This window comes from Biomphalaria glabrata, chromosome 12 (genome assembly GCF_947242115.1).
Source record: "Biomphalaria glabrata chromosome 12, xgBioGlab47.1, whole genome shotgun sequence".
Classification (NCBI taxonomy): Eukaryota; Metazoa; Mollusca; class Gastropoda; family Planorbidae; genus Biomphalaria; species Biomphalaria glabrata.
The window spans coordinates 23,396,584-23,415,585 of NC_074722.1; the positions used below are offsets into that span (position 1 = coordinate 23,396,584).

Genomic DNA, 19,002 nt, shown 5'->3' on the forward strand with positions numbered 1-19,002 from the left:
CAAAGACAATGAAAGTGAAAACAAAGACAATGAAAGAGAGAAGAAAAGAGAGAGCAGCGCATTGAGCATGAGAATAAGAAAGAGATAGATGGGGGGTGGGGGGGGAGTGCGAAACAGAAAACAAAAGGAAAACAGTAAATCAACAGAGAGCGGGGCAATGCAAAAGAGAATAAGAGTAAAATAAAGTGCTAGAGAGAAGAGGGGGAGAGGAGAGAGAAAAGGAGTGCTAGAGAGAAGAGGGGTAGAGGAGTGAGAAAAGGAGTGCTAGAGAGAAGAGGGGAGAGGAGAGAGTAAAGGAGTGCTAGAGAGAAGAGGAGGAGGGGAGAGAGAAAAGGAGTGCTAGAGAGAAGAGGGGGAGGGGAGAGAGAAAAGGAGTGCTAGAGAGAAGAAGGGGAGGAGAGAAAGAAAAGGAGTGCTAGAGAGAAGAGGGGGAGGGGAGAGAGAAAAGGAGTGCTAGAGAGAAGAGGGGGAGGGGAGAGAGAAAAGGAGTGCTAGAGAGAAGAGGGGGAGGGGAGAAGAGTAGATCGCACTTGATTTGATCTTAGACAGAAGTTGGGCCAAACACTCAGCATCGTTTAAGAATGAAACAGAAAAGAGAGATGATAGTACTCTTCCCTTTGTAAGACATGGTCTATGTAGGACATGGTGTATTTTTTACCAACTAATCATAGAAGAAGCAAAAGTAAATTCTTAACAAGTCAATGGGGCATAGGATTTCAAACATTGTAATTGGCGCACCATAAATATGTGTAACTGTTGAAATTACTGTTGATCAAAGGGCTCCTCATAACGAGCTTTTGTTTAGGAACATTTGCGCTGCCTGCGTACGACATTTCATTTGGCTTTCCAAAACTTCCTGACTTACAGTTTGTATTGGCCAGAAGCGAAGTCACTGTCAGGATGCCCCGGAGAGATCATAGGAAGACTTCATGAACTCACTAATAGCGATGAAACTAAAAATGATTTCTCTTAAATGTCTGTTACACCATTCTGAATCAAATGTTTGCAGTCGGCCTGAGAATGCGCTTTCATTGCCAACAGCATCTTTGCGAAAGAAAGTTTTCCAGCCTGCTAGTTTTTAAAGATAAAGACAGAATTAGAAATGGTGCAGATCAGACATTCGTTGTGCTTTTACTATAGATGTCCAAAAGATTCTTGATTTAGTGAATAAAGATAACGATTTGGCTATGTTCAGTTTCTTAAAAGAAAATACAACTTGTAGAATGCATGAGACATTTACATTGTGATTAAGGTTTTATAATATCGTCAAAATCACAGTTAATTAAGTTTGTGAACGAGAATAAATTTACTGTTGGGGCCACTGGCGGATCCAGGGGGCAGGGGCGGTAGGGGCGATCGCACCCCCCAACTCGGCCGCCCCCCCCCCCCACTCCAAAGTTCTGGATCCGCTAGTGGTTGGGGCTCCCCACATAGTTAGGACATTTTTAATTTTTTCTCTCCTAATTGACGATGCCAGCGTTGATTTGACTTCCATTAAACTAAAATGATTTTTGGATTTATAAACTTTAATTTGTGTTGTGTAAAAAGAGCATGCATTCTCCTAGAATTCAATATCAAATAGAACATTTACTGATAACAAACCAAAAAGTGTATTAAAGTTTAATCCTAACAGGAGAGTGGACTACACATAAACAAAACGAATAACACTATCAGATCGAGAACAATATGTCGCATAACTAAATAGAGCTTGACAACCACTGATATTGTCAACTAGTCATATGACTAGCAAAGTTAGATGGTATGATAAGCAGAGCTGAATGTACAACCAGTCATACGACGATGAGATAAAATCGTTAAGAATATTGCATACTTTTTCTATTTGGATGTTTAAGGATATTGACATTTGTAAAACGTTAAATATTTTGCGCAATTTGGGATTTTTATTTTTTTAACAACTGTACACCATCCCAACCACTAAAAAAATACACAATTTATTGAACAATTGCCGTATAACTACTGATTAATAGCCACACACAGCTCATATATTTATTTTCTTACATCAAAGGTTATTTCGAAAGCTCCGTTTATACAAACTAAACAAATAAAAATAACAACGTAATGTTGATTATTTCTCGTGGGTATAGATTATATTTTATTAGTATATATTGTTATTAAATAATATACATAAATATACATAAATACATACTTTAGCTCGATGATTTTTAAATACGTATTTTTAGTTTGAAATGATGAAATATACTTTGGTATCTAATCCTTATTTTTCTTCTGTTTTATTTATGTATAGATAAATTTCCTAAAGGTACTGTAGTCTATCAGAACGCTCTTCGCTACGCATGCTTCAATGGCATCAGAGTTTGCGTGGGTGTACGGGTACTTCTGGACGCCTCATGCAGGATTGGCTACCTTCAACTTATAACGCCACTAAATGAGGTATTTATACTAGGGGTGCACCGGATAGTCGCTCCGGCTCCGGCTTCTGCCGAATATCCGGCATTTTTTACTATCCGGTGCTATTCGGCTCCGGTCGGATATCACTACCGGATAGTAGACCGGATAGTAAAAAATACACCTAGTTAATGTGCATAAAGTGGACCTCGTTCCATTAATGTCTGTTGTAGAATGTATTAATGTTTATATTAAAACAAAATAATGTGCTTAAAACAAATAGAGCCATTATGAATATGCACCAAACATCGTTTATTATAAAGACAATACGTGTTAATATAAATAGAAATGAAACTTTACATCATAAATGCATTTTACGTACAGAGCAGCAATGACTGCCACATTTTTTTCAATTTGTCTTGACCTTTGAGTAGGTTAGTTAACATGTTAAAATGCTACATTCCTTGACTACGTCATGCTGACCAGATGTCTGTCTAGCTGTGTGGGTATATCTCCAGAGGTAGAGATGAACAACTCCCACCCCTTTTATTTGTTTAGTCCATCACATTGAGTTTTTTTTTATAGGCAGGTGACCACAAGTTAAATACGATGGACGTAAGTTTAATGTCAGCGTATTGACACTCTCTAGAGGTCACACCAATCGAGGGAACTGAGTTTGTTTATTTAGTAGTTAATCTTTATATTAGGGGGGCTGGACTACAAGAGCCACACCTCTAAGGTAACTAGGTATATTTCCAGATGAACAACTCCCTCCCCCTCTTATTTGTTTAGTCCATCACATTGAGTTCATTGATTGACAGGTGACCCCAAGTCAGATACGATGGACGTAAGCACTCTCTAGAGGTCACACGAGGGAACTATGTTTGTTTACTTAGTAGTTAATCTTAATTGGGGGGGGGGGGGGGGCTGGACTTCAAGCCAAACATCTACACGGGTATCCGGACAAAGAGTTTGCCTATTTGGAGAAAAATCTTAATCACGTGGTTGGGCTAGAGGCCACACCTTTTCACGTGTGCCGAGTTACTTGAACATAAATCTCAATTAGTAAGCTGGACTAAAGATCACACGCACCTAAACGAGTGACATTTAGCTACACAGAACACAAACCGCGAGATTATATAGCCCAGTAAGCCAGTAACTAATTATTTTCTAGAAGATGCGACCAGGGCTATCTTTAAATGGAGAGCTAAACACCCCCTACTCTTTATTTTATTTCTTTGGTCCTTGACACCCAATTTATTGATAGACATTGACCATTTTTAAGCCAGAATGAAAAAACGCAACGTGCTAACAAAGGATATTACACTGTCAATAAATATTACGGTTAAATAATTTTTCTAACGTGTTAACTTGAATATTACTCCTGCAGTTAAGTGTCTTGATTTGATAACAATATTCTTAATAAATTGTGACAGTCAATTAACTCCTTGTTATTATTTTTTACTTAAGATGCGTACTTAGCCACTGTGTATCAGGCTAGGAAGATGTTTCTAACATACGTTCTTTGCATTTAATGTTTCTTACGTACGTTCTTTGCACAATGAAATAAAACAAAGATGTGCATGTTTGCGTGTGTGCATTTTGCCTTGTATTAAAATCTTTACAAAGAAAGCTAATTTCATTGTTTAATTCTTTTGACTTAATAAATAACGGAAAACCTTACAGTAAATTTTAAAATGGCATAAAATAAATTGAATAATAGTACCGCAGTTAGATCTAGCAAACAAAGAAACAATATGCTGGAGCGTAAAAAAAAAACAAAAAAAAACTTGACCTCTAACTAGTGGACGGGTATAATTTATCTATATGCTTGACTGACCATGCCAATGTGTTATCTTTTTGACTGACACCCAACTCTATTGCGTGCGTATGCTCAAGGAAAAAACAATGCTTGATGGTTAACACAAACAACTATACACACTACACTAAGACTACATGTGTAGACTCACTAGGTATATCTGACCAGGTTGTTGCTCTGAAATGCATAAACGCACACATCCGACCACTATACAAGGCAGATTGCACTTTACTTATGAGAGATTTACATTAGTAATTAGTTAAATATATACTAACATTATTTACATTGACTTTCCTACACACATCCTTTACAGTTGGTGGCATCGTACATACACACAGACACACTCATGCTATACAGATTTTTAGAAATACTGTTAAGTTTGAATAAATCAATCAGTAACAGAGTTTAAAACAATAAGGTATATAAATGGAAAAAAAAATAAAACCAACCAATACAGGTATCTTATTTAACAGTTTCGTAAAATGTTCAGCAACACAAGCTATTAACAAGACACTTAGGTATCCGGCTCCGGCCCCGGCCGAATATCAAATTTTACTATCCGGTCATATCCTGCCCCGGCCGGATATCAAAAAGTGCTATCCGGTGCACCCATAATTTATACACAGTAGTGTTCTCCTGAACAAACATTAATCACGGGAGCTTTATAATTGTAATTTTCCCTGTATGCATATGGCCATAGAGTATGAGAACTGATAAACACAACAACCGCGGTTACACTATTTCTTCACTTTGTTGTTCTACCATAGTTTCTTTTTGTACGACATAAAACAATACTAATAGCTTTTTTTATGATAATTATTAATACCATTTACAAAACAATTTCGAAGCCTACTAAACGTAGTGCTATTTTGAACCGTAGACATCATATCACAGATGCAAAATACTTCATCATTATCAATAAGCATCATTCAATATAGGATAAGGTAGTTTGTGCTTTTTATTGTAACTTTTGAATAAGGAACTGGTCAGATGTACAAACTGGATTCTATTCAATATTTAATAGAGCGAACGCTCGTATTTTACTTTCAGTGCAAGGAAGAGCATTATTTCCAGTATTTATTGTCTATTTGTATTTGCTGACTTTTCTTTCCCTTTTTCATTTGAAAATCCTCTGGTGTAAACCTAGAAGGAATCATTGTTTGCATCGATTGGTTAATCACCTTACTTTCATTTCTCATTTCTGTTGCAGACACAAACAAACAATGGAAGGCTTTACTCCTGGAGCTTCCCTTCAACTGTTACTGGCTGTGGGGACCATCCTTGGTCTCTAATATTAAATGTTGTCTTCTTATTGGTTTGAACATTCTGTGTGGTGGCTAAACCTTCTGTGAGATTAAAATCACGTTCGACTGGGAATATTTTCAACTCGTCACATTTGGCTCACGTTGATTGTGAATCTTAACCGTCACAATACATAAAAGCCGCTTTCCACCATGGGCTCATTTAAGTTCTCATTTGTCAGTCCGAAGCCTGTTGTCTAGCTTGATGCTGGCTGCGCTTAACGTGAATTCTACTTTCCAATAAATAATGATACATTTTCTGGCGCTGTTAGGTCTATGGGGGGGGGGCATACCGGTGAAACAAAGACCAGAACAGATTTGAGTTTTGGAACAAGACAAGCGTATGATATATAATTATGTCTTAGGAACACCCGTAACACGCAATCATCTTTTTTTAAAGAAACGTCTGTATTTTATAAGATATAAGTGAGAATGGCGTTGATGCTTCAGAGATGAAACATACATAAAGAAACAAACAGATCGCGGGGATGGAAACCACGCGCCGCTTTATCTGGTTATATCAATGGCTGATAATCAAATCATGCAATCAGTCAAGATGGCCGGTAAAGTAGGGACACTGAAACGCAGGTCTATGTTGTTAATAAAACAAGATGGGATTAAGGGGAAATAACTAGGCACGTGACATCTAAGCTTGAACATTCAACGCAAAACTAAACAAAATGTCTCATGAGCTATTTAGCTATTAAACGCTCCTCTGTCTACTGTATCTCTTTATTATCAAATGTCTTACTTGCTTCTGGCTGTGTCCATAACATACAAACTTTACTTGCCTCTTGGAGTATTTCTATGTATCCCACGGAACTACAAAAGATATTTCCCTCTAAAAGATGGCTGCCTGGTCGTGAGGTTTGCGTGCTGGACTGTCGTTCGGATTTATCGATGGTCGAGGGTTCAAATCCTACCCGCTCCCATCCCCCGTCGTCCTGCGGGAGGTTTGGACTAGGAAGTAAACTATCTTCAACTCTGAAGGAACATCCGAAACATGTAAAACATTTTACAAACAAACATTTTTACAAAAGATTAGACCCTAAGCCGTCGAGGACACACATTCATTTGGTATAGTACTTCTCAGGTTTCATTGAGACAGATATCAGTACAAAATCCTACGTCATTTTGTCTTCAATGTTCACAGATTTTACTGACACACTATATCAGTTCTATGAATTATATAAACGCCTCATCGGCAGCAGGTGTTGCCTGGAGTGGATTAGCCTATAAGCCACCGACAAGGAATGAAAGCCAGGTTAGTAGTAGCATATACTACTTTAAATACTAGAACTGTTTTAACCTTTGACTTTAATGGAAACACTTTAATTTAAAAAAAAATAAAACGGCGAAAGTCGATTGAATATCTCCAAAACGTTCATTAAGTTTTCTAGTGAGAGTCAGGATTAGAGATTCTAAAATGATGAGAATCAACAGCTGTTGGGTTTGGGTTCAAATAAAAGCCTCCACAGCATTTATGATGACAAGTATTTATATGTCTAGTACAACTTTGAGCTGATAGGTGGCTATATGTCTAGTGCACATTTAAATGACAGGCGGCTATATGTCTAGTGTACATCTAAATGACAGGCGGCTATATGTCTAGTGCACATCTAAATGACAGGCGGCTATATGTCTAGTGCACATCTAAATGACAGGAGGCTATATGTGTAGAGCAAAACTAAATGACAGGCGGCTATATGTCTATAGGACATCTAAATGACAGGCGGCTATATGTCTAGTGTACATCTAAATGACAGGCGGCTATATGTCTAGTGTACATCTAAATGACAGGCGGCTATATGTCTAGTGTACATCTAACTGACAGGCGGCTATATGTCTATAGGACATCTAAATGACAGGCGGCTATATGTCTAGTGCACATCTAAATGACAGGCGGCTATATGTCTAGTGTACATCTAAATGACAGGCGGCTATATGTCTAGTGTACATTTAAATGACAGGCGGCTATATGTCTAGTGCCGGGGTCGGCAACCTGCGACTCGCGAGCCACATGCGGCTCTTTGGATGTGAAGCTGCGGCTCTTTAGTTCCATACACAAATACTATTTATTTTATCGAAACATTTTTAAAAATAGTTCTGAATTGTTTAACGAAGATAAGCCACCGATTCTATCTCTCAGACACTTGTACTCGCTTTTCATCACACACTTCCCCATTACGCGTCGTCACTGTTGTCAATCCGTTGGAAGCTCTTAGCCGTCGTCAGATGTTTTTAGGTAGGTTTTAATTCTCTTTCGACGCTAGACTAATTGCTATCTTCACCACTCGCTTTGGCTGTGACTTTTAGTTTGTTGTTTCATCTAAAGAACCGTTTCGTGGTTTCAAAAACAAACCAGAAATCTTGGGAAAAATCAAAGATTAGCGACTATCCGCTAAATCAGTACAAGATAGAATAGCTAAAATTTCCTCAGATGTAACATATTTGCAGGTGGAAGATATTCAACTTTTATCTGTCTTATCACTTGCTATAGACGAGTCTTGCAACATAAAGACATGGCACAAGTTGCCCATTTTGTCAGGTATATGTTTTCCCAAGGGCTAAAAGAAGAACTTCTAGGATTGGAACCGCTCTCGTGACTAACTAGAGGAGAAGATAGAATGCCGTGCAAAAATATCTTGAAGACAATCATTAAGATAGCTACTGATGGAGCCAGAATTATGACTGGAAAAATAAAGGAGCCACGACAATTCACTAGCGGATCCAGAACTTTGGAGTGGGGGGGGCGATTTTTTTCCAAACCCTAACCCTAACGCCCAGTAAACCCTAACCCTATACATAAACGTGCGTACAGCACACAGATATATATATATATATATATATATATATATATATATATATATATATGTATATATGTATATATAAGAATAAATAAGCAGTATTTCTCAGTATTTTCATGCATTCTTCACTGCAGAAACGCATTCTCCTGACATCTACAGCTCACTATTCATCAGTGGAGTTCGGGGCGAAGCCCCGACGCCAAAAAGCGTTTTCTTGCATTTTTCACTGCAGAAACGCCTGCTCCTGACATCTACAGCTCACTATTCATCAGTGAGTTTCGGGGCGTAGCCCCGACGCATAAAGCGTTTTCATGCATTCTTCACTGAAGAAACGCATTCTCCTGACATCTACAGCTCATTATTAATCAGTGGAGTTCGGGGCGAAGCCCCGACGCCAAAAAGCGTTTTCTTGCATTTTTCACTGCAGAATAGCTCACTATTCATCAGTGATTTTCGGGGCGAAGCCCCGACGCTAAAAGCGTTTTCTTGCATTCTTCGCTGAAGAAACACATTCTCCTTACCTAAAGCTCATTATTCATCCTATTAAAAAAGGACCTTTTGAATAATATTGTACTTGAAAAATATTCTAATTTGAATGTATACGCCCTTAATACATTGCAAATAAAAACGATTTGTTCCTTGAAAAGATCAGATACCCCACATATTTAGATTAAAGCTTAGAGGATCACCGCCGAAAAAAAATTCGATAAATAATATTCAATAAAATTCAAGCATAAATTGTGAGTTATAGTCCCAAATTTAACTAGAAAAATATTAGATTGAGTAGAGGTTGGAAAAAAGGCTACTCATCTCAATCGTGACTCTTATACTGAAAATTTTTGTTTTAATTTTAACTTTTCCAAAGCAAAGTCTTTCTTAAAATAATTATAATAAATTCATGTGAAATTACATAAACTCTGTCTGGAAATGGGAGGGGCGGTAGAATGAAAACGATTTATCCTCGCTCCTTTTTAAAATTTCTGCTAATGATTGCATTTGGCATTAAAGAATAAGGGTGGGGCCACTCGATACGAGAATTTAATTTATAGCATATATAAATTATATTAGTGGCTGATTTTTTTTTTACATTTTGTAATTTCTTAACTATAATACAAAAAGAAAAATTATTGCTTTGTCCGAGGAGGGAAAGGAGATGGCATGTATCGCCCCTTCCACCTTTTTCCTTTTATATTTACTAATCATAAAATTTGAGATTAGAGTGTTGTGCGACATAATATAGAAATGATTTCACATATCAATTATATAGAAATTCAATTATTTTTGTTCACAAACTATGATTCCTCCATAAAAATATGACCCCCCCCCCCACTCAGAGGGCTAGAGCGGGAAGGGCAGTACATGCAATCGCCCCCCCCCCTTACCCCACCGAATCTGCCAAGATACCTGAAGGAGAGCGACATAATATCAAATTTATATATCAATGCAACTAATCTTGCTCACAAACTATGATTTCTCCATAAAAGTAGGACCGCCCCCACCCCACTCAAAGGGTTTAGGTGGGAAGGGCAGTAGAGGTTTCGCCCCCCCCACACACACACACCAATCGGACAACAGGGGAACGACATAATATAAAGATCGGTTAAAATATCAATAACAAGTTTTAATCATAAAGATATTAAATTGATTCTTTTGGCAGGCTGTGATTTCTGCAAATAAATTGGACCGCCCCCCCACTCAAACGTTTATGGTTGGGGGGGGGGCGGATTGATGCAATCGCCCCCTCCAGACCCCACCTAATCGGCCAACATACTAGAGGGGGGGGGCGAAATAATCTAAAAATAGTTTGAAATATAAATAATTAGTATATATTATTAACATAAGTAATAAATTCGTATACAAATTGTGTGACTTCTATACTAAAATACGTCCGCCCCCCCCCTCCGGGGGGGGGGTCGGCCGAGTGGGGGGGGGCGATCGCCCCTACCGCCCCCCCCCTGGATCCGCCAGTGCGACAATTCGTCGGAGCAAAAAGTCAACCGCCAAATTCTTACGTTTCACTGAATTATACACCAAGAAGTGCCCAAAACATTTCTGGCCGAAATATAGTTGAAGTAATGAGTTTGGTAATCAAGGCTTTTAACAGCGACATGTTACTTTGTGGTGGATATAACACAGAAATTAAATGAGCTGAATCTAAAACTGCAAGAGAAGGAAAACCCAGCCTATGTTTTTGGTAGAAGAATCGGTTGGTTTTGAAGAAAAATTTATTTCTTTTTTGCAGACTATATTCAGAGCAGTAAGTTACTTCATTTTCAATGTCTAAAACAGTATCACGATAAAGTCAGTGCAACTTTTGACACGAATTACTTCAGTACAGTTATAAACAAATCAGAATGAATTCCATGATAGACTTGAGCTATTCAAAACCAACAAAACCATTCTAGCATTCTTAGTTAATCGTCTGAACACAAATAGTAACGAAATCCACATTGATCCATTAGGAATTAGTTCTGGATCTCTAGAAATGCAATTGATCGATTTAAAAAGTCGTGGAGTGTAAAATTTACAGAGATGAAAAGCTAGGTGAAAATGTTGTAAGTCCAGAAATGTATGTACTTAACGCAACAAAAGTGGCTTTAAAAGGAATGCCGCGAGTTAATTCGGCGCATGGAATACTCTGCCAGAATACTACAGTCAGGTGAAGAAGTTGGCATTTGGATTGATTTGACTATCTTTGGATCAACATATTTACGCTATCTAACAGTGACATATATCTAATTTGTTTTGAAAAACACTACTTATATATGAATTAAATTATATATAGTAGTTGTATTTTTTTTCATAAAAAAATTGTGTGCGTACTATTTATTTTTGGCAAGGAAAAAATGTTGTGGCTCTTTAAAAAATGGAAATTTTGTAAATTATAATTTTGGCTCTTCCGACTCAAAAGGTTGCCGACCCCTGGTCTAGTGTACATCTAAATGACAAGTGGCTATATGTCTAGTGTACATCTAAATAACAGGTGGCAATATGTCTAGTGTACATCTAAATGACAGGCGGCGATATGTCTAGAGCACATCTAAATGACAGGCGGCTGTATGTCTAGTGTACATCTAAATGACAGGTGGCTATATGTCTAGTGCACATCTAAATGACAGGCTGCTATATGTCTAGTGTACATCTAAATGACAGGCGGCTATATGTCTAGTGCACATCTAAATGAAAGGTGGCTATATGTCTAGAGCACATCTAACTGACAGGCGGCTATATGTCTAGAACGCATCCAAATGACAGGTGGCTATATGTCTAGTGTACATCTAAACGACAGGAGGCTATATGTCTAGAGCACATCTCAATAACAGGCGGCTATATGTCTAGTGCACATCTAAATGACAGGCGGCTATATGTCTAGTGTACATCTAAATGACAGGCGGCTATATGTCTAGTGCATATCTAAATGACAGGCGGCTATATGTCTAGTGCACATCTAAATGACAGGCGCTTATATGTCTAGCGCACATCTCAATAACAGGCGGCTATATGTCTAGTGCACATCTAAATGACAGGCGGCTATATGTCTAGTGTACATCTAAATGACAGGCGGCTATATATCTAGTGTACATCTAAATGACAGGCGGCTATATGTCTAGTGCACATCTAAATGACAGGCGGCTATATGTCTAGTGCACATCTAAATGACAGGCGGCTATATGTCTAGTGCACATCTAAATGACAGGCGGCTATATGTCTAGTGTACATCTAAATGACAGGCGGCTATATGTCTAGTGTACATCTAAATGACAGGCGGCTATATGTCTAGTGTACATCTAAATGACAGGCGGCTATATGTCTAGTATACATCTAAATGACAGGCGGCTATATGTCTAGTGTACATCTAAATGACAGGCGGCTATATGTCTAGTGTACATCTAAATGACAGGCGGCTATATATCTAGTGTACATCTAAATGACAGGCGGCTATATGTCTAGTGCACATCTAAATGACAGGCGGTTATATGTCTAGTGCACATCTAACTGACAGGCGGCTATATGTCTAGTATACATCTAAATGACAGGCGGCTATATGTCTAGTGTACATCTAAATGACAGGCGGCTATATATCTAGTGTACATCTAAATGACAGGCGGCTATATGTCTAGTGCACATCTAAATGACAGGCGGTTATATGTCTAGTGTACATCTAACTGACAGGCGGCTATATGTCTAGTATACATCTAAATGACAGGCGGCTATATGTCTAGTGTACATCTAAATGACAGGCGGCTATATGTCTAGTGCACATCTAAATTACAGGCGGCTATATGTCTAGTGTACATCTAAATGACAGGTGGCTATATGTCTAGAGCACATCTCAATAACAGGCGGCTATATGTCTAGTGCACATCTAAATGACAGGCGGCTATATGTCTAGTGTACATCTAAATGACAGGCGGCTATATGTCTAGAGCATATCTAAATGACAGGCGGCTATATGTCTAGAGCATATCTAACTGACAGGCGGCTATATGTCTAGTGCACATCTAAATGACAGGCGGCTATATGTCTAGTGTACATCTAAATGACAGGCGGCTATATGTCTAGAGCATATCTAACTGACAGGCGGCTATATGTCTAGTGCACATCTAAATGACAGGCGGCTATATGTCTAGTGTACATCTAAATGACAGGCGGCTATATGTCTAGTGCACATCTAAATGACAGGCGGCTATATGTCTAGAGCATATCTAACTGACAGGCGGCTATATGTCTAGTGCACATCTAAATGACAGGCGGCTATATGTCTAGTGTACATCTAAATGACAGGCGGCTATATGTCTAGTGTACATCTAAATGACAGGCGGCTATATGTCTAGTGTACATCTAAATGACAGGCGGCTATATGTCTAGTATACATCTAAATGACAGGCGGCTATATGTCTAGTGTACATCTAAATGACAGGCGGCTATATGTCTAGTGTACATCTAAATGACAGGCGGCTATATATCTAGTGTACATCTAAATGACAGGCGGCTATATGTCTAGAGCACATCTAAATGACAGGCGGCTATATGTCTAGTGCACATCTAAATGACAGGCGGCTATATGTCTAGTGCACATCTAAATGACAGGCGGCTATATGTCTAGTGCACATCTAAATGACAGGCGGCTATATGTCTAGTGTACATCTAAATGACAGGCGGCTATATGTCTAGAGCACATCTCAATAACAGGCGGCTATATGTCTAGTGCACATCTAAATGACAGGCGGCTATATGTCTAGTGTTTATCTAAATGACAGGCGGCTATATGTCTAGAGCATATCTAAATGACAGGCGGCTATATGTCTAGAGCATATCTAACTGACAGGCGGCTATATGTCTAGAGCACATCTAAATGACAGGCGGCTATATGTCTAGTGCACATCTAAATGACAGGCGGCTATATGTCTAGTGTACATCTAAATGACAGGCGGCTATATGTCTAGAGCACATCTCAATGACAGGTGGCTATATGTCTAGTGTACATCTAAATTACAGGCGGCTATATGTCTAGTGTACATCTAAATGACAGGCGGCTTTATGTCTAAAGCACATCTAAATGACAGGCGGCTTTATGTCTAAAGCACATCTAAATGACAGGCGGCTATATGTCTAGTGTACATCTAAATGACAGGCGACTATATGTCTAGAGCACATCTAAATGACAGGCGACTATATGTCTAGTGTACAACTAAATGACAGGCGGCTATATGTCTAGTGTACATCTAAATGACAGGTGGATATATGTCTAGTGTACATCTAAATGACAGGCGGCTATATGTCTAGTGTACATCTAAATGACAGGCGCTTATATGTCTAGCGCACATCTAAATGACAGGCTACTATATGTCTAGTGTACATCTAAATGACAGGCGGCTATATGTCTAGTGTACATCTAAATGACAAGCGGCTATATGTCTAGTGTACATCTAAATGACAGGTGGCTATATGTCTAGTGCACATCTAAATGACAGGCGGCTATATGTCTAGTGCACATCTAAATGACAGGCGGCTATATGTCTAGTGTACATCTAAATGACAGGCGGTTATATGTCTAGAGCATATCTAAATGACAGGCGGCTATATGTCTAGAGCATATCTAACTGACAGGCGGCTATATGTTTAGAGCACATCTATATGACAGGCGGCTATATGTCTAGTGTACATCTAAATGACAGGAGGCTATATGTGTAGAGCAAAACTAAATGACAGGCGGCTATATGTCTAGAGCACATCTAACTGACAGGCGGCTATATGTCTATAGGACATCTAAATGACATGTGGCTATATGTCTAGTGTACATCTAAATGACAGGCGGCTATATGTCTAGTGTACATCTAAATGACAGGCGGCTATATGTCTAAAGCACATTTAAATGACAGACGGCTTTATGTCTAGTGCACATCTAAATTACAGGCGGCTATATGTCTAGTGTACATCTAAATGACAGGTGGCTATATGTCTAGAGCACATCTCAATAACAGGCGTCTATATATCTAGTGCACATCTAAATGACAGGCGGCTATATGTCTAGTGTACATCTAAATGACAGGCGGTTATATGTCTAGTGCATATCTAAATGACAGGCGGCTATATGTCTAGTGCACATCTAAATGACAGGCGCTTATATGTCTAGCGCACATCTAAATGACAGGCTACTATATGTCTAGTGTACATCTAATTGACAGGCGACTATATTTCTAGTGCACATCTAAATGACAGGCGGCTATATGTCTAGTGTACATCTAAATGACAGGCGGCTATATGTCTAGTGGACATCTAAATGACAGGCGGTTATTTGTCTAGTGCACATCTAAATGACAGGCGGCTATATGTCTAGTGCACATCTAAATGACAGGCGGTTATATGTCTAGCGCATATCTAAATGACAGACAGCTATATATATGTAGTGAAACTTTGAGCTGATGGGCGGCTATATGACTAGTGCATATCTAAATGATAAACGACTATATGTGTAGTGCAACTTTGATGTAACAAGCGATTTTGTATCTTTTATAATTTATAAGATAAAAACGATGAAATTCTTAGATATATATCCTTGTCTATGTAAGTAGTTATATCAGACTATTTAAGAAGTATTATTAGACTATTTAATTAGTATTATCAGACTATTTAAGAAGTATTATAAGACTATTTAATTAGTATTATCAGACTATTTAAGAAGTATTAACAGACTATTTAATTAGTATTATCAGACTTTAAGCACTTTAACCAGATTATATAAGTTGTATGGCCTGACTATTTAAAATGTAAACTTTAAATAAAATGTGTATTTGAAAACACTTTTTGAAAATGTCATACCTACAAATATTTGAGATTCGTGATTTTTTTTGTCACTGAAATATAATTATAATCATTTTTACTATTCGTACAAAAATTTTCTTACTAAAAAGATGTCAAAATTTTACATTATATTGATGTTGGAGCCTGTTCTAGACATATATTATGTCATAGACTTCTTTTTTTTTTCTTAGAGCAGTAAGTCCAGCAAGAAAGGAAAACCCGGAGATCAGTCCGAGGACTGCCCGGAAGGTACGAATCTTTATTTTCTAGCTTGCAAAAGTGTAACTAATCGTGACCTATTTTAGCGGCCCCTGTAAGGGGAAAAGCCGCTATTAGGTTTGTGCAAAATGTCCGTCTGTCTGTCTGTTATACTCAGATCTCGAAAACTAGAAGAAAATTGATAAATATTATTTCACCAAACGAAGCGGTTTGAAAAGTTTAGGTGTGACGGCTACTTTTGGTTTTCTAAAAACGAACGGTTTAGTTTGCGATTTTTTCATAAAAATACACCAATTCTAAAACAATTATATAAATGTAAGGGAGGTAATCTTACAATGTGTTAACAAAGAATGACTATTTTTTGTGTATTTTCCGGTATCATTAAGTCATATATATTTATAAAATTTACAAGAAATGTTCACAACAAATATAAATATTAGTTGAAGGTGTTTTTTCTGGTCAACTGTCTACTAAAAGTAAAAGAAAACATTTATGTTTGTTTATAAAGTCTAAGAATGCACTTTGTATGTAAATATTACGCACATTTTTAAAATGGATTTATGATGCAGAGACTTTCGTGCAGTATTATGACAAGTAGCGGCCCGCCCACTTACTAATCAGTTCCCTCAAAATTTATTAATAATCATATTTTATTTATTTTTTGTTTAGTGCCCCCATCAGAATAAAAGACGCTTATTTTTGTGCGTTTTGTCTGTTTGTTGGTTTGTCCGTCACGTTTAGTTAAAAAAAACAATACTAAAGGCTATTGAAAATCTGATTTAACCTTTAATGTTCCTTCAGAAATATTGCAATAGCTTTAAGTATCTATAATAGATTATACGGATGTTTTTGTGAAAAACAAACCAGTGCCAACGAATGTTTGTTTGCTCTTCTAAATTATAATTAAATTTAATTTCCATGTTTCAACGTTGCAAAAACACATGATCATTATAATGTTGTTCCGGTTTTTTAAACTAAATAGTATATAAATGCTAAATGAAAATCTCTATACTGACTTATATTTCATTAACTATAAAGTTGTTCCGGATAGTGTTTTATAAAAAATAAATTATGTCAAATGATTGTTTGAAATCGCAAAACTGACTAATATTACACGTATATTCTTTGACAATACGTCACTATAGTTTATTTATCGAAATCAAATTGTTGGTATTTTCAACTTAAAACAAATTTATGTCAGATGACTTTATTGTTTCAAAAATAAGAAAGTAATTTACTAGAATCGATTATTGAAAATCACTTTTTAGACTTATTTTACAATCAATTTTCATACCGAAACATAAAAGTTGTTTAATCGGTAAAGAATGTTCCAGATTTTGTTTTGAAAAAGAAATCGACCAACATTTCTTTAATTTTCTTACAAATCGTCGCCAAAAATGTTCCGAATTTTATATGAAAAATCTTCTAACGCTAATAAATGAAACAAATAATCTTCTTCTCATTTACAAAAATTGGCTGTTCCGGATTTTTTATGAAAAATATTTTAACTCTATTTATGTAAAATCGCACTTCTCTCTTACACTACATTTAACTTTCTAGCTAAAACGTTAGAAAATCTAATTATCGTTAATATTATATTCCGATATTTAAGGAAAACGACTTCCTAACACCAAAATTTGGTTTGAAAATCTCTCCACAAGGCTATTTATGATACATCTAATTTTCCCAAAAATTTAATTAACGTTGTTAGATTAATCTGGAATTCCTATTTTCTCTCACTATAAATATATAAACATCCGGAACAATCTATTAGGCCTATAGAAACTTAAAACTAATGCGATGTTTCGGAAGGGAAATTAAATTTTCATCAGATTTTTAATAGCTTTTAGTCTTTTTTTTTTTGGGACATTAACATAACGGACTTCATGACTGATAGACAATACAAACCAAAAAATGCGTCTTTAATCCTTATATATATATATATATATATATATATAAACATATATACATGCATACAAATTTAGTCTAACTAGCCTATTGTGACTTAATGGATTTTTTTTCCTTGGACATATTAAATGTAGTTAGTTCTTTAAACAAATGCTAAGATAACTCTGTGCACCAATGTCTATGAACCCTCGAGAGACTACTCGTATTGATAAAGATATTTTTAGTCTCACTAGGCCGTGTGACGTAGTAGATTTTTTTTCCTTTGACGTCATATGGAGTTAATTCTTTAAATGAAATGCTAAAAGAACTCACTCGGTGCACCAATGTCTATAAACCCTCGACAAGATGCTCGTATTGATGACGTTTTTTAGTCTAACTAAGCCGTGTGACGTAGTTGATTTTTTTCCCTTGAATTCGTATGGAATAAATTCTTTAAATGAAATGCTAAAAAAAACTCGGTATAGTAATGTTTATTAAACCTCGTAATCTGACTCGTATTTTGAAAAGACATAAAAGCTAGATTTAGATCTAATCTAGATTTCTTACACTAGATCTAGAGGTTTTTTTTTTTACACTAGAGCTAGATTTTTACACTAGATCTAGATTTTCTTTTACACTAGAGCTAGATTTTTTAAAACTTGATTTAGAGTTATATTCTAATTAAAATTATTGTACATTCTAAACTAGACCAATAAATTGTAGATCTAGAATTTCTTGGTCTAGTTTAGAATGCTTGTTGTTTTACATGTTTCGGATGTTCCTTTATAGTTGAATTCCAAACCTCCCTCAGGACGACGTGGAATGGTAGCGGGTAGGGTTTAAACCTGGGACCATCGATAAATCCAAACGACAGTTCAGCGCGCAAACCGCACTACCAGGCAGTCATGATTTACACTAGATCAAGATCTATAATTTCAATTTCTAGACTTAAAGTGTAGATTTTTATTTCCAAATGTCTAGATCAATATTGCAATGTTATAAAATACTAAAAAATAATCTACTATTTTTAAATTTAATATTGCATTCTGTCTATTAATAGATTATCTAGGCTTTTTGTTTTTACATCAATCTTATCTAAATTACATCTACATTATTTCAAATTTATATTTTAGATCTAGATATAGTAGATATAGATCTTAAGAGTGCTAAATCAGAAGTTTAATTTAAGTAAACCTACATCCTCATTCTAGTTCCATTTTAATGCAAATGCCAATAGCTTTGTTGGTAACTGTGCAGGGACATCGAGCAGACGTTGCCGAACTGCAAACTCGATGTC

General features: G+C 36.8%; 1 protein-coding gene across 4 annotated transcripts in view; it reads left to right on the forward strand.

Moving 5' to 3' along the window:
• Positions 1 to 19,002, forward strand: part of LOC106079458 (uncharacterized) — a 100,510-nt gene that overhangs the window by 69,254 nt on the left and 12,254 nt on the right. For 3 of the 4 annotated variants that reach the window (XM_056006185.1, XM_056006184.1, XM_056006186.1), the window contains exons 16-18: positions 2,267 to 2,412; positions 6,641 to 6,751; positions 15,791 to 15,848. In XM_056006185.1, the coding sequence (XP_055862160.1) occupies positions 2,267 to 2,412; positions 6,641 to 6,751; positions 15,791 to 15,848 (315 nt within the window). The remainder of the gene's footprint in view (positions 1 to 2,266; positions 2,413 to 6,640; positions 6,752 to 15,790; positions 15,849 to 19,002) is intronic. The other variant, XM_056006187.1, reaches the window with a different exon arrangement.